General features: G+C 42.4%; 1 protein-coding gene across 1 annotated transcript in view; it reads right to left on the reverse strand.

Moving 5' to 3' along the window:
• Positions 1 to 22,100, reverse strand: part of DOCK5 (dedicator of cytokinesis 5) — a 269,322-nt gene that overhangs the window by 108,547 nt on the left and 138,675 nt on the right. Inside the window, exons 9-14 of the mRNA XM_070459648.1 lie at positions 20,462 to 20,543; positions 17,214 to 17,343; positions 12,149 to 12,221; positions 8,530 to 8,672; positions 5,858 to 5,983; positions 447 to 571 (exon numbers count right to left, since the gene is read on the reverse strand). Coding sequence (XP_070315749.1) covers positions 447 to 571; positions 5,858 to 5,983; positions 8,530 to 8,672; positions 12,149 to 12,221; positions 17,214 to 17,343; positions 20,462 to 20,543 — 679 coding nt within the window. The remainder of the gene's footprint in view (positions 1 to 446; positions 572 to 5,857; positions 5,984 to 8,529; positions 8,673 to 12,148; positions 12,222 to 17,213; positions 17,344 to 20,461; positions 20,544 to 22,100) is intronic.

Genomic DNA, 22,100 nt, shown 5'->3' on the forward strand with positions numbered 1-22,100 from the left:
AGGCCCAGGAGCTGCAACTACTGAGTCCATATGCCTCAAATACTGAAGCCCAAGAGCCCGTGCTCTGCAACGAGAAGCCCGCACACTGCAAGAAAGGGTAGCCCCCACTCACTGCAACTAGAGAAAGCCTGTGTGTAGCAATGAAGACCCAGTGCAGCCAAAAATAAATCAATAAAAAAAAAAAGAGAGAGAATCGCTACTTCAGAAATGTACACCTGAAATCCTGGTGGCTTGCAGTCTTTCTCAGCACAGGAGAAATAATGAAATTAAGAGTCTATGTGACTTTATTAATAAAATTGGTAACTGCTAATCACAAATTTAATGAGCTTCCTACTTTTTTGTTGTGAAACACAAAATCCACTCTACAGTGAAGAACAGTAACATCAGGCCTGAAGTCGTGTAAAGGAGTGTGTGATGGCAGTGGGACTACGGGGAACATCACTCACCTCCAAGAGCCTGCCCTCCTCGTCATGTACAGACATGGTCACCTCCACGTTCTTTGGTGTCTTCTTTTTCCCCTTGTCAAACTCCCCATGGATCAGGGTGACATAAATATCATTCCGAACATCTCCTGCAGTACAACAACCCATCCTGTGAGTGGTGCTACCTGGAGTCATTTTTAAATTTCAGAATGTAATAAGATGTAAATTACATGTAAAATATAAGATGCTGTTTGTAATAAATTATTTACATAGGAGTTTTTATATGTATTGTTCCCCATAGCTTACCTCATTTTACCTCTCCATACATAGCACAGGGTCTCTGAAGTACAATTTAGTGCTATTTGTTGTAGATGTGAAACTTATATAATATAGTACATCAACTATACCACAATCAGAACACGTGAGCAATGATTTATCCATAAGCATATTCATTGTGGTATTGTTAATGTGAAAACTTTGACACATCTTCAGTTTCCAACCACAGACAGTTGGTTGAATAAATTATGGTACAGTGAAATGAAATAATATTCATTTACTCCTTTAAAAACCAGACTGAGCACAGACTCTGTTATGAAGTACTGTGCTAGGTGGTTGGGAGACAACGGTCAGCCATACACCCACCAGCCTTGCTCTCAAGCAGCTTATAGTCTGGTGGGTGATAGAAGCATTCTCCATCATCTGACGAGATGCATCATTATAAAGTCAGGATCAATGCAGGGTGTGCGAATCTATCCTTTGGGCTGATACTGGAGGAATGAGAGGAGGGAGAGTACACAGCATGTGCAGAGGCCCAGAGGTAGCATATCCATGATGCTTTCAAGTGAAGGAAATCTGGTGTGAGATGAGGTTATGGAGACAGACATAAGCCTGCCTGAGGCCAACAGAAGAATTTGTATATTCATCCTAAATATTAACATAAGTCATCGACATGTTTTCAGAAAGGAAGGAGTGTGACAATATCAGAAAGGCATTTATAACCGACCATTCATGCTGCCATGTGGAGAATGAGGCAGAAAGAATAGAAACAGGGAAACCAGTTAGGAAGACATGGCAGTTGTCCAGGGAACTGATGACGGGAGCTGCAATCCAGGGAGCTGCAGCCGGATAAAGCACAGGGTGTAGTTGAGAGGCTTTCAAAGGGAAAACTGGTTGATCTTCTCCCTCAGTCCTGTGTGAGGTGAAGGGAAGGAGGTGTCAAGAGTGATTTCCAGATTTCTTGTCTACGCAAGTGGATGGATGAGGGGCTCTTCTCTGAGATAAAACACAATAAAAGAGTCAGGCCCAGATGCTTAGGATGACAAGTTCCAGGTGCAGATTTTGAGTTAAGAAATAAAAAGAAAGAACGATCCAATTGACGGTGGGAAGAGAAGGTCCTCTTTGCACCTCTGATTAAAGGAAGGGTCTTAGAACTAGAGATTTGGATTTATAGGCAACTAACACACAGAAGCAAAATGAATGGATGAGGACTTCCCTGGTAGTGCAGAGCTCCCGATGCAGATGGTCTGGTTCAACCCCTGGTCAGGTAACTAGATCCCACACACCAAACTAAGAGTTTACATGCTGCAGCCAAGACCCAGCACAGCTAAATGAATAAATATGAAAAAAAGGAGTGTCTGAGATCACCTAGGGAGAGAACGGAGTGCAGAATGAAAGGAAGGGGATCTGTTAAAGACTGAATTGTGTCCCCCCCCCCAAATTCATGTGTTAAAGAGGTGACTACTGTAAAACGGGGTCATATGGTGAGCCCTAATCCAACCTAACTGATACCTTCCTGAGACTAGGATACAGAAACACACAGATGAGGGCTGATGGTGTGAGGATACAGTAAGGAGGAGGCAACTGGTAAACCAAGAAGAGGATTCCGGAGAAACAACCCCGCCGATATTTTGATTTTTGACTTCCAGCCTCCAGAACTGTAAGAAAATACACTTTCATTTTTTATATTTTATTGTTTGGCTACACCACATGGCATATGGGATCTTAGTTTCCTAACCAGGGATCAAATCCTCACCTGCTGCATTGGAAGCACAGAGTCTTGACCACTGGACCTCCAAGGAAGTCCCATATACTTCCACTGTTTAAGCCACTCAGCCTGTGGTTCTTTGTCACGGCAGCCCAAGCAAACTAAGACAGGGCATAAGGACCAAATACTGAGGAACCCCGAAGTTTAAAGGTGAGCTCGAAGATGGTAAGTTGGCAAAGGAATCCTGGGAGAGACGCCAGGGGAAGAAAGAAATGGGAAGAGTGTGGCTTCACCAACAACATGTGGTAACATTCCAAAAGAGGGGGTGAGCAACCGTGTCATATGCTGGCCAGAGACGATCATCAGGCTAAGAATATCCACTGGACTTAGAGACACTAATCTTTAGTGAGCAGTGATAGCCATTCTGGACAGAGAGAGACTGACAGGTGAAAAAAGAGAGAGGATATAACTGCTTCCATGAATTTAGCTACAAGGGAAAGTGCAGCAGAGGGAAGAATTAAAGAAGAATCTGGAGCCTGTTCAAATGGTGACAAAAAGGACCTCAGTGAGCGATGGTGGCCCAGATCTATGTTTCTCAAACCTGGCCAATTACCAGCATCGCCAGGAGAACCCGATAAAGGTCCATACAGTCAAAACTATGATGTTTACAGTAGTCATGTATGGATATAAGAGGTGGACCATAAAGAAGGCTGAGTGCTGAAAAACTGATGCTTTCAAACCGTGGTGCTGGAGAAGACTCTTGAGAGTCCCTTGGACTGCAAGGAGGTCCAACCAGTCCATCCTAAAGGAAATCAACCCTGAATATTCATTGGAAGGACTGATGCTGAAGCCGAAGTGCCAATACTTTGGCCACCGGATACAAAGAGATAACTCAATTGGAAAAGACCCTGATGCTGAGAAAGATTGAGGGCAGAGAAGGGGGTGACAGAGGATGAGATGGAATCACTGACTCAATGGACATGAGTCTGAGCAAACTCCAGGAGGTATTGAAGGACAGAGAAGCCTTGTGTGCTGCAATCCATGGGATGGCAAAGACTCGGACAAGACTCAGCGACTAAACAACAACCTGGAGAACCCAGGTCTTACAAACTGAATCAGAGTTTGGAAAAGTCTGGGAATCTGTATTTTAATATTACCCAGATAATCCTGATTGGCTAAACCAAAGACTTACATTTGAAAACCATCATTCTGGATGATTTTTAAAGTCTATTATAGCCCTGGCAGTTTGAGAAACATAGATCTGATTTCAAAGGTGAATTCACTTTGTCCAAAGAAAAAACTTGTCTACTTCATTTTTCTAGGTTTCGGTCTTGCTGAAGCAATAAAATGGCCATCAGTTACAGGAAGTTATTGTTATAAACAGCAAGAAGACAAACATTGTCCAAGAATGTTGATGAACATGTATTAGGGTGAAACAGCTCTGTAAAGGATGAAGCAGATGAAGACTACTATTCATGAGCAAAGAAGAAGATCTCCATTTTAGAACTCTTTCACTTGTTCACTCCACAAATAATTCCTTTAAATACTCACTATGTATACAAATGCGTGAGGCTGTCAAACTGTTTTGTGTGTGCATGCTCAGTCTCAGTTGTGTTCATCAATTAGCAACCCCACGGACTGTGGCCCACAAGGCTCCTCTGTCCATGGGATTTCCCAGGCAAGAATACTGGACAGGGTTGACATTTCCTCCTCCAGGGGGTCTTCCCCACCCAGGGATTGAACCGCATCTCCTGCATTGGCATGCAGATTCCTTCCACTGAGCCACCAGGGAAGCCCATCAAATTATTACTGCTCCTTAATTTCACCAAGGAGGAACAAGAGCTTCAATTAGTTTAAAAGAAACTGGGGACTTCTTTGTGGTCCAGTGGTTAAGAATCTGTGCTTCTATTGCAGGGGGCACAGGCTCAATCCCTGGTCAGGGAACTAAGATCCCACATGCTCTGCAGGGCAGCTAAATTAACAAATAAAAATTTTAAAAAACTTGAATTTTTATGCAATAGATGTAACAGTTTGGTTTTCAAGAATTTTTCTAACATGCCAAAGATTGTTTATTCGTATTTTTTTCCTAATGAATATACAACATATCTGTGTTTTAATATTTATAATATATATTTTATATAATACACATATATAAAGTTCCTCAAGAGGATGATGTTCTTTTATCACTGCAATGATCAAGGAAGTAAATGGGTCAAATTAGTGAGTTCCCTAGACTACATAAGCAGATCACTATCATATGGTGGCAAAAAAGATGAAACTACAGTACGAAACTGCAAAACGTTTACATTCCTATCACCACAAGTAAGGGGAGAACCAAGCCCAGAGCTGGAGCTAAAGCCAGTGGAGCAGAAGGCCCGGCTGAGTGTGGGCTGAGCGGGCACCTTGCTGCAGTTTCCTGCCAAGGAGCCCACAGTGCTGGTGATGGCATCATGGGAAGAGGCACGGGCAGATGAAGCAAGTTATGCTCGGGCAGAGACCTGTGCTGTTTAGTGCTACTGAATGGGTGGTCTAGGAAGTATTTCAGAAGGACTTGTGCAGAACACAAAGGAAGAGAAACCAAAGAGAAAATTTTGAGTTACTTTTAAAAGCGCTCTCTTGGGCTTGCATACTGGGTAGTTTTCTAAGAAACTGTAACTTGCAAATGATGAAATTTGACCCATGTTTCCTCAAGGGTCCCATTAGAGCACTCCACGGTCACTGCAGCACTATGTACAATGGCCAGGTCATGGAAACAACCTAAATGGCCATCAGCAGAGGAATGGATAAAGAAGATGTGGTACATATAAAATGGAATATTACTCAGCCATAAAAAGGAAAAAAAAATGGGTCATTTGCTGAGACATGGATTGACCCAGAAACTGTCATATAAAGTGAAGTCAATCAGAAAGAAAAAATCATATTCATACATATATGTGGAATTGGAAAAAACTGTCATATATAATCCTATTTATAAAGCAGAAATAGACACACAGACATAGAGAGCAAATGTATGGACACCCAGAGGGGGAAGGGGTTGGGATGAACCGAGAGATGGGCATTGACATATATACACTATTTGTGCATGTGTGTGTTAAGTTGCTCAGTCATGTCCGACTCTTTGCGACGCCATGAACTGTAGCCCACTAGACTCCTCTGTTCATGGAATTCTCTAGGCAAACACTATTCATACTATGTGTAACCGATAACCAACGAGAACCTACGTATAGCATAGGAATCTCTACTCATTGCTCTGTGGTGATCTAAATGGAAAGGAAATCCAAAAAAAGAGGGGATATGTGTATAGGTAGAGCTGATTCACTTTGATGTACTATGGGAATTAACCAACATTGTAAGGCAACTACACTTGAATAAAAAAAATTTTTTTAAGTGATGGCTACATGGAAGAAAGTCCCAGAGAATGCATAACAGGTGAATCAAGCAAAGCATTTACCTGGAAGGATTATCTCAGGAAAGCCCATCTTCCGTGCAATAGCTGTGGATCGATCAACCAAGTGTGAAAAATTTTTCTGAACTTGCGTGAGGTCTCCTGGCAATAGCTTCAAGGACACCCAAAGTCCTTTAAAGAAAAAAAAGACAAATTTTTAGCTCTTTGTTATGATCTATATAATAAATGCACTCTTGAATAAGAAAAATATATGCCTGGTATTAATACACAGATACATTACTGAAAAGACATCAATTCTCCCCCAGTTAACTTAGAATTTTAATGACACTCCTGACAAAAGCATAGCAGGATTTCTTTGAGAATTTGACAGAGAGGTAAACAGATGTTTGCTCTGGGGGGTGGGGGGAAGATGGTCCCTATCAGATACCAAAATACTGTGAAGTTATAATAATGAGTGATATTAGTAGTAAAGATATATAAATCAATGAAAACAATGAAATCAAGTACATTATATTCAGCTATTAAGCATACAGCAAAAGAGACAACAAATCATGAAACAATGGATCAATTCCATAATGTACTGAAATATTCTACTGTACTCAGAGCAGAATCAATCAATCTAACCTCTCACCACATATTTTCATTAAAATAAATTCCTAATGTAAAAAATAATAGAAAAACAGACCAGAAATTTAAAAAATAAGTGTACAAATTTCTGAACCATTTTTCTAAGTAAAGAAACAAAGGAAGAAACCACAAAAGCAAAATAATTATCTATACAAGTTGAAATTTTGATATTCATAAAAAAAAAAGGTATACTTCATATACCATACACTACATACAACTATAAAAGGCATGGCAAAATACTTATAAGAAATTATGAGTTTATACTCACTAGATGAAAAATATTCAGATCACAAACAAAACATGAATACACAATTCACCAGGAAATACAAGAAGTTTATAAATATTTGGCTAACCAGAAACTAATAAGTATGCATCCTAAGTAGATGGACTATTATTACCTTTAGTATACAGAGTTTATAAAAACTGAGAATGAAAAATTTAGAAAATTATAAATACATATGAGTGCCAGATAACTGTCTTTTTTTTTTTTTTTGATGCAACAGAGTTATAGAAGTCAACTTTTCACCCCTCAAGTAGGTAAAGAATTTTAAACATCAGTTTGCCAAGCAGGCAGATAGTAATTAGTGCCCATCTATGGAAAGCGTTCTGGTAATATGTGCGTCTCCAGTCGTAAGCTTATTCCTGTCATCTGAGCCAGAAATCCTACTTCTGGGAATTTTCTTGGGGAGACAGTCCTAAATATGAAAAAGATAGTATGTATCTTTTGGAGAAGGCAATGGCAACCCACTCCAGTACTCTTGCCTGAAAAATCCCATGGACGGAGGAGTCTGGTAGGCTGCAGACCATGGGGTCGCAGAGAGTCGGACACGACTGAGTGACTTCACTTTCACTTTTCACTTTCATGCATTGGAGAAGGAAATGGCAACCCACTCCAGTGCTCTTGCCTGGAGAATCCCAGGGACGGGGGAGCCTGGTGGGCTGCCGTCTATGGGGTCGCACAGACTCGGACACGAATGAAGCGACTTAGCAGCAGCAGTATGTATCTTTTATAGTGTATGTCTTACATACCTTCATTTATAAAGATAGTCATACCAGAGTTATTTAAATTTATAATGGTGACAAACTAGAAATTACTTAAGTATTTACCTAGGGGATTCCATGCTTGGGAAGAAAAAAAAATAATCCAAGCAATGGAATATTACACAGCCACAAAAAGTATTTATGAAGAGCATGAAAACATTTGAAAAGTATTTTGGAAGGAAGAGAAGGAATATTTTCTTACAGTTTTGATAAAGAAAATTATACAGAGACAGCAATCTAATTAGTTTAAGAATTTTCCACTCTAACAAATTACATCCTTAGGTTAGGAGTTCTAAAACAACAGAAATATATCTGGTTATTTATTTTTAGAATCTGTGTTTCCTTACAACTATTTCTCACTCAGGGTAACTGTTAATACATGACAAACTAAATATGCCAAAAATAACGTTTCCTAATTGCTTCCACTTCAGAAGACAATTACAAGGTGGTTAAAAAAAAAAAAAGTAACTCAATCTTCAAAAACTGACCCCCAATCATCACCACCTTGGTATCTAAATTCTAACTGTTTTCCCTTGTTACCTGAATTAAAATTTAGTTTCAATCAGCAAAACTCCTCGGAGTTAAAACTAAGTCAACAAAATGACATGGAGGTACGAAAAAACGATTTGCTGGAAAGCCCATTATTTTATATGAAATCGTAGTCATTTACATGACTTTGGTTTCTTTCTCCTCAGTTTTTGGAAATGTAACAGGATAAACCTATACAGAGAGTAGAACATAATTATCTTCAAAACTCTTTTTCTTTGTGCCTTAATTTACAGCATTGGGATCATACAGCAGACAAAAGTGAGGAGACTCATCAGATGAGAATGCGTTCTACAGAATTTACAAAATACTGCGAGACAATGCTCTGAAGTCTGAACTGCGGTCAGCGTCAGTCGGAAGTTGAGGTGGGCAGTCCCCAGCAGGGTCTGTTTTATATCAGAGGACGATAATGAAAGGGCCAGAGTCCAAGGACTCAGCTCTGAGCCCCACCACTCCCGAGCCCCACCAAGCCCCCTCCCCATTTGGTACATAGGGCCGAGTACCTTGTCCTTTGTGATTCACTTCTTTGGTTGCTATCACTTTATTCAAGACTGATGTGAGCGGTTCATTCTCCCCGATCACGTGGGATGTTATCAGGGGCGACATGATGAGCTGCCTCTGTCGGATATACGTTTCCATGGCAATTCTGGGAAAATGAGAAATAACTGGTAAGACAAAAAGAGGAAGTCTCTGCAGCAGAACCTCAGATACTGCTGGGTCTGATGGGCCTATCAGCTGAAAATATAAACAGTAAAGCAGCCTAACGACAAGATACTTTCCATCTTTCTTTTCCCACTGGGTGCCTATCTTAGCAAATTCATCTCAAAATGACTTGGGGGGAAAAGGGGGAAAAAAGCAACTCAAGAACAAACAAAACTGAAGGTCAAATGATAAGGCTGAAACCAGATGCAGTGCTTGATGTGCTTTCCAAGGTGGGAGAGGCTGCAGGAATGGAACTGCAGAAGAAGGGTGGAAGCAGGGGCAGGAGACCCAGCCCCCAGTTCTGGTTCTTGACAGTAAGCTCTGCCGGAGCCTCCCCTTCAGGCTTCAGTTCCTTCACCTGTGAGGAAACAGACCTGTAACACAGGCCTTGAGAGCTCCCACCTGCTGCCAACACTCAGTGTACAAGAGCAGTGCGTATGCAGTGGATTGTGGATGGTGTCTGTAGAATCCCATGTGATGATGAGCTATATATAGGGTTGCAATGGCACAGCAAACAAGCCTCACTTTAACAATCTAATCAGGCTGAGAGTCTCACAGGGGGATCAAAGAGGGGAGCCCAGCCCCCCTTCTATGGACAGCACAAGCACTATCGGGAACTCCCTATCAGCCTGTGTAGGACAATGGCCGCCAGGCTTCTCTGCTGTGGTTTTGGTCTCTTGCCCACAACACACAGGCCAGCTTGCTCTGCAGGGTTCAGATCTGTATCCTGACAATACACAGGAAGCATACTGCAGTATAGGCGCATGGTGGCTCAGTCGGTAAAGAAACCACCTGCAGTGCTGGAGAACTGGGTTCAATCCCTGGGATGGGAAGATCCTCTGGAGAAGGAAATGGCAACCCACTCCAGTATTCTTGCCTGGGACATCCCATGGATGGAGGAGTCTGGCAGGCTACAGTCCATGGGGTCGCAAGAGCTGAATACGGACTTAGGGACTAAACCACCACCACCACACTGCAGTATGTTCCTAAAAAGTGGGATTGCTGCAGAATGCGTTGTTTCCAAATGACACCCTCTCAGTCTAGCAGGATATGCCTATAAAACTCTCCCAATACAATCGCTGTAAAGCTTTTGAGGTTAAGTTATGAAAGCTCTGCCATAAATCTTGGGAGTTCAATGCTAGAGGCCATGATTTGCATCGTGAAGGCTTTAAAGTGGCTGCTGGCTGCAAACTGAGCGGTAATCAAATTAGGGCTGGGCTCCTCAGAGACTCAAAGCTTGTATTATTCTGTAGTGGAGACAATCTGAAGACTCAGTGTTTCAGCATAACTGCTAGAAAGGGCTGGTTCTGAAAGTAAGTGGGAAGCACACAACCAAACCGGAAACTCACCTCATAAAGTGAGACAAATACAGAGAAACGCATTCGAGACAATTCATAGCCATACTGTTCCTGTTCTACAATTATTTATATTATTTGTATGGAGCAGATTAAATTTCATGTCCATGAATGCTGCCTCGATTATTTATATACACACACATAATATTGCATCATATTTTTTTGTTGTTTAGTTGCTAAGTTGTGTCCGACTCTGCAGCCCCATGGACTATAGTCTGCCAGGCTCCTCTGTCCATGGGATTTCCCAGGCAAGAATACAGGAGTGGGTTACCATTTCCTTCTCTAGGGTATCTTCCCAACCCAGAGATCAAACCTATGTCTCCTGTATTGGCAGGTGGATTCTTTACTGCTAGGCCACTGAGGAAGCCACCGTATCATGTTATCATATAGTATTTCATATAATGTTCAAGAATCTGCCTATAATGCAGGAGACCAGGGTTTGATCACTGGTTTGGGAAGATGCCTTGGAAAAGGAAATGGCAACCCACTCCAGTATTCTTACATGGGAAATCCCATGGACAGAGAAGCCTGGCGGGCTACAGTCCATGGGGTCACAAAGAGTCAGACACAGCTGAACAACTAACAGTTCATATTCATGAATACTGCTCCTGGTACATAAATACACAGTGTCTAATAATATATGTATATATAGCAGAAACAACATTCATAGATGTGAAAATTATCTTTATTATAAGCATGTTTTTAGTTTATATATTCATGTCTATTCTATATATTTTACTATTTGTTGTATTATACAAGACACAGCAAACTGCCAAGATTTTATTAAGTTTTTTCTATGCATAAGTTGTTCAAAATTTTTGTGTGGTTAAATCAATTTCTTTTTTTCAGTCAAATCTCTGGTATTTGACTCAGAAAGACTTCTTACACATCACATTGTATACTTTAAGATTGTTGGCTCTTACCCTTTTGTGTGTTATCATCCGGAAATTACGATGGTTTAAGTTGGGAGATGAGGATTTAACCTAGGTTTCTCAAATGGTTGGCTAATCTTGAACAATAGCTTTTGCTTGGCTTATCTTTCTGCATTGATTTTTTAAATTAATATCATTTAAAAATAATATAACCATATTATTGGGGTTGGTCAAAAAAGTTTGTTAGGGAATTTTTCCGTAACATTGTATGGAAAATCCTGAACGAACTTTTTGGCCAACCCATTACTTATTATTAATAAAATCACATTAACTCAAATGTCCTTGGGTCTAGTTTTTGGAATTCTCAGTTTATCACACCGATCTGTGGTAGTGGCTCTAATACACTGGCCGAGACAGTCATCTTTTCTCACTGACACTGTCTCGTTAGGCATTAGATCCAGCAATGCTCCCACCGCCTGTGCGAGGTTAAGTGGCACACGCCTGCTGGGGTCAGTCGTGATGTTCACATGCACGCTCACTCAGTCACAAGGGATGGAGAACAGCTCTCCAGCGTCCCCAGCGGCCCTCTCAGGGCTCCAGCTCCCGAGGCTCAGTAAGGGGCTTGAGTGCAGGTCGGGGGGGGTCCTTGCAGGCACTCCTGGCTCTCCTCCACTGGCAGGAAGTCAAGGATCAGTCCACCCTTCACTCCCACCAGGCGTGTTCCCCAGACCTGCCAGAGCATCACCTAGAAGCCTATGAGGTGGAGACTGCAGACCCACCAGAGGGCGTTCTGCATTCATCCCAACAAGATCCAGGTGATTAATGTGCGGGTTACAGTCTGAGAAGCCCTGTGCTGTCCTACTTAATTCCCGGTCCTCTGTGAAAACTGTTCCATACAACAAAGTACAGGTAGACTCTGGCATTTATACGGTACCATAACCCGGTAGATTTGTCCCTTATATTGCTTCAGTCATTTCTGTAGAATCAGAAGAAGTTAGGTTACCCTCTTAAATTGGAGTTTAATATGAGGATTTTTGAATCTAGTCTTCTATCAGCTCCTCTCAATCTTCTCATTTAAGAGTTCTCCTTGTCTAACCAGGCAAAAGGTTCCGAGCACTTGGTTCTGTGTTAATGCACCTCCCAAAGGCCTAACCCAGGTCTCAACTAACCTGGGTAAGTGCCAAAGTACTTACTGTTGAAAGGGAATAAAATGCTGCTTTTCTTCATCATCCACCTTGCCATGTACAATATCAGTAATATCCATCACTAGGAAAAAGATAAAACTTAATTAAGGAAATGAATTGCTGGGCTTCCCAGGTGGGGCTAGTGGTAAAGAACCTGCCTGCCAATACAGGAGACATAATAGATGTGGGTTTGATCCCTGGGTTAGGAAGATGCTCTGGAGGAGGGCGTGGCAGCCCACTCCAGTATCTGCTTAGTCCCTCCTTCACTGTTCATGTGAAACTAACACAACACTGTTAATCGGCTTTACCCCAGTACAAAATGTTTTTGGTGTTAAAACAAAGAAACATAAAATTGAAAAAAAAAAGAAGAAGAAGAAGAAGCTAATTACTTCAGGTCTCAGTGAGGAACTCTGGAAAATTACAGGATCAGCAAACACAGAATCCTGGAGGAAGAGAGAGCAGGCAGAGATGTTTCTTTATTTTTTTTTGTCAGCGATGACTCCCAGTGTCCCTAGGCTGGCAGAAGAACAATTCATCAGGGTCCTCAGCAGGGGTCTGGGTTTCTCAGATCAACCCTGCAGACCACCTTCTTTAAAAACTCTAATATCCAGGACATGCAGGCAGCCTAAATGTCCACTGACAGATGGATAAGATGTGGTACATATTTACAATGGAATATTATTCAGCCATAAAAAGGAATGAAATTGGGTCATTTGTAAGTGATGTGGATGGACCTAGAGTCTGTCATACAGAGTGAAGTAAGTCACAAAGAGAAAAACAAGCATCTTACATTAATGCATATACACAGAATCTAGAAAGATGGTCCTGTTGAACCTATCTGCAGGAATAGAGACACAGACATAGAGAAGAGACTTGAGGACACGGCAGGAGAAAGGAGAGAGGGGATGAACCGAGAGAGGAGCACTGCCTATTCACACCACCACGTACAAAACCAACAGCAAGTGGGAAGCCGCTGCACCGCACCGGGGGCCCCGCCTGGCGCTCTCGATGACCGAGAGGGCTGGGAGGGCATGGGAGGGAGGCAATGTACGTGTACACGTGGCTAATTCGTGTTGTTGCAGAGCAGAAACGGCCACAACACTGTACAGTGATTATCTTCCAATTTTAAAAAACAAATAAAAATAATAAATATGAAAAAAAAATTCTACTAGACCAAGTTGCTTAATTCTTGAGTCACATGACACTGACAATTTTTAATAAGCCCGCATTCTAAGACACAGAGAATGCATTTTTTTTTTTTTTTTTTTTGGCAGGAGTGTCAACAGAATAAAAGACCTGGGAGAGGAACTCAAGACTTGGAAGTGGCCCACTGTCCCTCTGATGTGACATTTTCTCACCTGGCTTCTACATAAACAAAGAGCGGCAGGTCATTAGCAGCACAGATTAGAAGACCATATATTGATTTGCTCTTTCACATATGAGAAGAGCTATTAAGCAAGTACTGTGCTAACCCCACTGCATCTATTATCTTTTTTATACAAATATTAGTATCAGCCCTACTTTAAGAGATGAGAAGGGAGGCTCAAGAGGGAGGGAATATATGTATACTTATAGTTGATTGGCACTGTGGTTCAGTAGGAGCCAGCACAACATTGTAAAGCACTTATTCTCCAATTAAAAATAAAAAAAAGGGGGGAGGTTTCTCTGGTGGTCCGGTGGTTAAGAATCCACCTTGCAATGCTGGGGAGGTGGGTTGGATCCCTGGTTGGGGAACAAATATTCCACATGTCGCAGAGCAGCTAAGCCTGCATGCCACCATGAAAGGTCCCACATGATGCAGCGAAGATACTGTGTGCCGCGACTAAGACCCAATGCAGCCAAATAAATAAATAACAATAAATTTAAAAAAGAGAGATGAGGAAACTGACCCACAGGGAAACGTAGGTAATTTTCACTAGGTCAGAAGTGTTACATGGTTAAAACCAGGGTATGAACCCAACAGTGATCACAGGGCAAACCATTTAATCAAACTCTGCCTGCTCCCTAGAGAACTAAGGTGGGGCATTGACTCCACAGGCAGCTGAAGGTGGACAAGGCCCCGAGGCAAGAGGCCATCAAGCTTTGGTTAATAAATTACAAATTAGTCATAAAACTTACACTAATAATCCACGCCCTAGGTATCCTGTTTGGAGAATAAAAGAAATACCAAGCTATGAGACAATAATCATAAGAAAAATTAAGGAAACAGGAGGAAATGCTTGCTCAAAGTAACCTAAACACATAATGTATTAGGCTTGGGAATTAATGTTAGTGTAAGGAAGCTGTAAAAAGCAGGCATGACATCAACTTGCTGTCAGCTCTTAAAAGACCCCTGCTAACACTGTGTGTGAGTGCATACACACACACAGACAAATACTGCAAAATTTGAATTTAAACCCCCAAGTAGGCAGCGCATTTGTGGACATCATCTAGTTACTGCTAACCTCTGCTGACGTTTGGCATCAAGGCTTAAACTCATTTCCATGCCTTGAACATACACACACACACACACACACACACACACACACACACACACACACAGAAACATAGGAGCAAATAAAAGCCTCAAGCTTGATGTTCCAATCTCCTTAGCCCAGTTTGAAGGACAATGACCTTAAAAACACCTTCAACTTCTATGAAGGAATAGATTGCTATGTAGGTGGCTAAATAGTCCTGGGCCAGGGCTGCTTGCCTTTCCTGGGATTTCATTTTAATTCACGATCACGAATAGTGCTGTCCCCTCTAGACACAACCTGGCCGACCTTCAGAGGAAGGCGGGGTGCAGGGCGGTTCAAGGAACCCACAACGCACACAGCCTCCTGGGGTACAGAGGCCGCGTTACCAGCCAAGTGACCCACAGGTCGACATTGGCAATGTGGGGTTTCCGGGTCCTCGTCCCAGGAGCAGAATTGATGGCTTTCAGAACTACTTGGTGACCAAAATGTCAGAGTAAGACCAAAAATATATATCCTTCATTTAAAACACTAGAGAGGAAAATGGAGGGCCTCCTGGAAGGTTATGGAGTCTGATTGAAGCCAATGACCCTCTTTGAAAGCAATGCTGCCTTTGATGAGTAAATTTCCTAGACAGGCAAACAGCTTTCCAAGGAGAATTTTATTCAGATAAGATCAATATGTGGCCGTAGGCAAGAAAGATTCCAACAGACAAACAGAGGCTTTACCCAGAGGCTTTACGCAGAACTGGGCAGTGAGGGAGAACAAGGGGTATCTACACGGGCACCACCGGAAGCTAGTAACCAAGTGGTGAGCGCGGGGCGTCTGAGGTTAACACTTACAACCAAGGTCACCGTGCACTGTCTCTGGGCCTTCTCTTTCCTTCCTCCCCCTTTTCTTTCTTCTAAATTACTTTTATTGTGGAAAAATAAATACATAGCACGGGGCCTCCCAGGTGGCGATAGCAGTAAAGAACCCACTGCAAATGCAGGAGACCTAAGAGACTCGGATTTTCAATCCCTGGGTCGGGAAGATCCGCTGAAGGAAGAAATGGCGACCCGCTCCAGTACTCTTGCCTGGAGTATCCCATGGACAGGGGGACCTGGCAGGTTACAGTCCATGGGGCTGCAAAGAGTCAGACATGACTAAAGCAACGCAGCATGCACACACACATACATAACATGAAATTTACCATTTCGACCACTTAAAAATGTACAGCTCAGTGGCACTGAAAACTTCCACACTGGGACTTCTCTGACAGGCCTGTGCTTAAGACTTTGTCTTCTACAGTACAGCGCAGGCAACTCTACTCAATACGTTCACCTATATGGGAAAAGAATCTAAAAAAGAGTGGATATATGTATATGTGTAAATGCTTCACTCTGTTATATACCTGAAACCAATACAACACTGTAAATCAACTATGGTCCAATGAAAATTTTTAATAGAAAAAAAAGACTTCATCTTCTAATGCAGGGGGTGGGGGCTCTATTTCTAGATAGGGAGCTATGATGCCACATGTCTTGTGGCCAAAGAACCAGAACATGAGCAGCAGAAGCAATATTGTAACAAAATCAATAAAGATTTTTAAAAAGGTCCACATCAAAAAAAGTCTTTAAAAATTAAAACATTCACACTGTCACGTAGCCATCACCACTATCCACCTCCAGATGTTTTCCTCTTCCCAAACGGAAACTTTGTACCCCTTTAAAAAATACTTCATTGGGTCCCCTCACCCTGTCACCTGTGTCTCTAGGAACTACCATTCTACTTTCTGTCTCTGTAAATTTGATCACTCTAGATTCTTCATAAAAGTGAGTTATCATACAGTTTTCATCTTTTTGTGACTGGCTTAATTCACTTAACGCAGCACCCTCAAAGTTTTTTCATGTTGAAGCATGTGACAGAATTTTCAAACTGCTTCAGGCTGTTCCATTGTAGGGACAGACCCTTTTGTTTATCCATTCATCCATCAACAGACACCTGGGTTACTCCTACCATTTGGCTATTGTGAACAATGCGATGCTGTAAACAAGAGTATAAGGATGGGCAGGTACACACTGCTACTTTTAAAATGGATAATCAACACGCAACGACTGTATACAGTTCATGGAAATCTGCAAGGCCATGGGACAGCCTGGATGCAAGGGGGGTCTGGGGGAGATTGGATCCATGTATCGGTATGGATGAGTCCCCCTACACGGTTCACCTGAAACTATCCCAACACTGTCTATCAGCTATACCTCAAGACAAACAAAAAATCCAAAAGAAAAAGATAACCAAGATTGATTTATTGTATAGCACAGGGAACTCTACTCAATATTCTGATAACCTATATGAGAAATGAATCTGAGAAAGAATGACTATATGTATAACTGAACACTGTATAACTGAACACTTTGCCATACACCTGAAACTAACACAACATGGAAATCAACTGTACTCCAATCAAAGATTTTTTTAAAAGTTGAAAGAACTATAGACGCTGATTTCACTTGGTTTGAGTGAAGGGAAGGAGGATTGCTGGATCCTAAGTTCTACATTTAATTTTTTTAGGCCCCCATCACACTGTCTCCCCAGCAGCCACACCCTGTCGCGTCCACCTCGGGGCCTTTCTGTACCTGCTACGCCAAAGGGTCTCCGGAGCCCACACGTGTGTTTCTTGCCCTCCTTCAGCTCCATGTGGCCGACCCGAACAATCTGGCACACGAGGCTGATGCGGGGCCGGATGAGGTCTGTGCTGCTAAGGTCCTGCAGGGCAGAAAGCAAAGAAGGAGGAGGTCACGTTGCATCACCCTCTCACCTCGTTTTTCCTGTTCACTCTACAATGAAATACTGTTCAGAGCATACTTTTAAAATTTATTTATTTATTTATTTATTGGCCGTAACTGTTCTTAGTTGGGGCATGTGGGATCTAGTTCCCTGACCAAGGATCAAACCCGGCTTCCTTGTGTTAGAAGCCCAGAGTCTTAGCCACTGGACCACCAGGGAAGTCCCCAAAGCATCCATCCTTCTTAATGCTCAAATATCAGAATGACTCCTCTCCTCCCCCATCCGCATCCAGCCAAGAACTCTCATGGCATCATAGGAAAATGACTGTATTTTAAAAAAGAATAAAAAAAAAAATTCCCCAGCTCAGACTTCAAATTTATAAATCAGATCATATTCATCCTCAAGTCTTCAGCTTATTCAGGGTCCTTTGTCACATCCACTTTATATCCTGCCAGGGCATATCTGAGCACCAGGCACCTTCCAGTGCCAAATGAAATTAAAACTTATGAGCCACTGACATTTATTTTGTATGCACACAGGCTGGTGATATTTCATTTTACCTTCCAAATAATCCTGTGAGGCAACTATAACACAGAAATTTACATGCTCTGCTTTCTGTAATTATTCCTCTGTTTTCTGAGAGGTATCCATTGAGAGCTTCTCAGAGTGTGTTGATTAATGAGAAATGTGTGGATGAAATGTCTCTGTCTTTTTGTGGCTCATGCTCTAAGCTTTTTTGTACTCCTAGGATGGGTGAGTAAACCCCCAAAGCTCACATAACTCATTCACCTTAACATCAGAATTGATTTAACTGAATCTCAAATTCTCTTCATGAAACAGCTTCCCAAGGCCTCTTTACTGAATCGGGAAAGAACTTTTTAAACAATCAGTTCACATCTATCCTCTATAATCAAGTTAACTCGGGGCTCCAAGCTAGGAATATATACCGGTGACAGTATCAACCTTGAGTTTCTACTCTAGATTTTGTGAGGCTTCTTTTAACAGAGAGACTTCAAGTGTCTCAGACAGTAAGAATCTGCCTGCAGTGCCGGAGACCTGGGTTCGATCCCGGGGTCGGGAAGATGCCCTGAAGAAAGGAATGGCTATCCACTCCAGTATTCTTGCCTGGAGAATTCTATGTACAGGGGAGCCTGGCGGGCTGCAGTCCATGGAGTCGAAAAGCTGGACATGACTGAGAGAATAACACACAACACAAGCGCCTGGTGACATGTACTGGGGCGCACCGACAGTATTTAATAACATGCAGTCGTTCACAAATGAACTTTCTGCTCATGTTTAAGGACCAAGGACTCAATCACGTTTTACCTAATAGAAAAAGTTGGACATGAATTTGCACATAGGAAGAGCCTACTTGGTAGGGGGAGGAGGGAGGATGAGTGAATCGCAGCTGTTCCGAAACAGTGTTAATTAAAAGATGCACCGACAATTTAATAGTATCTTAAAAAAAATTTTTTTTAATAATGTACATACTGACTGATAAATGTCTTTTTATTTCAGGGAAAAAAAACCCCACATATCTCAGCATTGAGGAAATACTGTTTTGGGGAAGAGTTCTAGACTCTTTCTCATCCACACTTACTAAGTGGTAAAGGTTTGGATGGGTCAGTGCAGGGACAGAAACAGACCACTCTCGTCCCAGGGGTAGAGTTTCAATGGACCGAGCGAACAACGAGAAGTTAGAAGAAGGAAGGGAAGGAGGAAGAACAAGCCTGCACTGGTGTTACAGGAAGAACAAAATCTGATTGCACTTTGGATCTGTTTACTTTAACCTTTGCTCCCATAGCTTTTTGTTCACGGAAAGGATTCTGTCTACACATAATGGCCTGCCTCAGGGCCATAGTGCCTTTGTTCAGGGAAACATCCTGATCCTGTCCACGTGGGAAGGGCTTCAAGGCAGAAGAAATGAACACATCCCCTCCCCGAGGCTGGCCATTCCAGGAGATATTTGAGAGACTTACGGACTTCCTCCCCTCCTCCCCCTTCTCTGTTCTATAAAGGAAAACTGGCATCCGGACCCTGATAAAATGGTTACTTTGAGACACTAGTCTGCCATCTTCTTGGTTAGCTGGCTTTCTGAATAAAGTTGTTATTTATTGCCTCAACACTTTGTCTCCTGACTTACTGGCCTGACCAGTGGCAAGCAGAGCAAGCCTGAACCTGGTAACACGCAGACCACTGCTCCTATCACTTCCTTTGGTACTTTAATCTCAGACTCTTGTTTTCTTTGCTGTAAGAGGGACTAAGAAGAATAAGCAGATAAAATATGGGGGTGGCTTAAGGGAAAAAGGAACAAAGGGGCGTCAGCATCTCTTTTAGGCTTATTGGGAGCTGGGAAACCCACCCACTGTTCAAAGCAGTTGGCAGCAGCTCCAGGACTTTTGAAGCACTGATGTCAAAAAAAGTGCAAGAACCCCAAGAGAGTTCCTAGCCTATGAGAAAGAGTCAGCAGATTCCAAGCCATAGCTCAATACATTTCCTGGCTCTCAATCCATAGACAGCAGCACACCTACCACCATGGGGAAATGGAGAAACAGAGGGAAAGGTCCATTAAAATATAAGCCGACAGAAAAGTCTAGCCTGGTCTTTGCCCAGGCAGTAACTCTGACCTGGAAGACTCCTCTCTTTATCTTCACAGCTTACTCCCTCTTCAATTGGAAGTTCTTCCAAAGCTCCTTCTCAATGAGAGCAGCCCTGACTTACTTATTTAAGACAGCAAGCCTCCCCCAGGCCAGAAACTCCCAATTCTCCCAAAGCACTCATGACCTCTAACATTCTGTACAAAGTACTCATCTACCTGATTATTATTGTCTGCTCCTTTGGGACAAAAAAACCTCTGGTGAATCAGGACATTCTTATCTGATGTGTTCACTGATGTATGTTAAGTGCCTAGATCAGAGCCTGGTCTCTAACAGGTGCTCAATAAATATTTGGTGAATAAATGAGTGGATTATTCCAGGTAGAGAGATTATGAGAATTGTTATTTTCATGTTTTCAGTTTTTAAGTTTTCCATATACTTACCACATGTACTCGCAAACATCATAAACCAAGGAAGGGTTATACACAAGTAGGACTTACAGTAAAGACCGCTTGAAGGTTATTGAGCTTCTCGATTTCCTTGGGCATTCCATTACTACCCCAACGAATTAGGTAGTTTTCACTGGTGAAGGGAAAGAAAAATATTCTCAGTGAGCACCTGAGTGGGGAGGAAGCTGCTCTCAGTGTAGGTTTAATAGGGTCCAGAAGAGCTCAGTGAAATTCAGGCAGGACTGAGGCCACACCAAGGACCATTCTCTGGGGTTCTGGCTGCAGCCCAGTTCCTAGAGGCATGCCAAGTACAGCCCCATGACAAGCCCTGCTCAAGATGGGCACAGACACAGTACATTTAGCAAAGCTGAAATTCATGCAGAGGATGTGAGATGAAAGAAAGACTCCCGATAGGATCTGGTCGAACGTACCGTCAGTGCCCATCTTGAGCAGGGCTTGTCACAGGGCTGCACTCGGCGTGCCTCTAGGAACTGGGCTGCAGCCAGAACCCCAGAGAATGGTCCTTGGTGTGGCCTCAGACCTGCCTGAATTTCACTAAGCTCTGTAAATCCATGGCTGATTCATGTCAATGTATGGCAAAAACCACTATTAATACTGTAAAGTAATTAGCCTCCAAGTAATAAAAATAAAGGGAAAAAAAAAAAAAAAGAATTGTTCCAAGTCCATTCCCTGGAATCCACATCAACACACTCCCATAAGCTTTCTATTTTAGAAACAATTTTAACCATCTTCTCAATAATAAATATGCTTTCTTAGCTGCTCACCAGCAGATGACTGTAGGTTGAACAGTCTAGTATTATTCCTTCAAGTCTTTGAAATTTTATAGCCATTACTTTTTTAGAGCAGTTTAGATTCATATAGCCAGTTGAGAAGAAGGTACAGACTTTCCTATGCCCCACTCCATTCCTGGGCTTTCCTGGTGGCTGAGTTGGTAAAGAATCTGCCTGCAACGCAGGAGACCCAGCTTTGACCCCTGAAATGGGAAGATCCCCTGGAGAAAGGAATGGCTACCCACTCCAGTATTCTTGCTTGGAGAATTCTATGGACAGAAGAGTCTGGTGGGCTATAGTCCATGGGGTCGCAGAGTCAAACATGACTGAGCAACTAACACCACAACAGCACCCCATGCCCAGCCTCCCCCTTTATCAACAGACCCCAGCAGAGAGGTGGATTCATTGTTATAATCACCGAACCTCCCCTGAGATGTCATTATTACCGAGAGTCTGTGGTTTGCATTAGGGGTCACTCTTGATGTTGGATACTCCATGGGCATGGAAAAATGGGTAAGGACACACATCCTCTATGACAGTATCATATAGGACAGTTTCACTGCCCTAAAACCCTCAGTGCTCTGCTGGGTCATCCCTCCCTCGTTCCTCTCCTAGTTTTTTGAATTCCTGCATCCCTGTCGCCATGGTCTGATGAGTTTTTATTTAATTATTTTTAATTGGAGGATAAGTGCTCTATAATGTTGAGTTGGTTTCTACCATGTATCAACATGAATCAGCCATAGGTGTTCATATGTCCCCTCCTTCTTGACCCCTCCTCCCACCCCATCCAGGTTGTCACAGAGCACTGGGTTTGAGCTCCCTGCATCAAACAGCAAATACCCACTGGCTACTGATTTAACACACGGTAACAGATATGTTTCCACACTGCTCTTTCAGTT

This window comes from Odocoileus virginianus, chromosome 31 (assembly GCF_023699985.2).
Source record: "Odocoileus virginianus isolate 20LAN1187 ecotype Illinois chromosome 31, Ovbor_1.2, whole genome shotgun sequence".
NCBI lineage: Eukaryota > Metazoa > Chordata > Mammalia > Artiodactyla > Cervidae > Odocoileus > Odocoileus virginianus.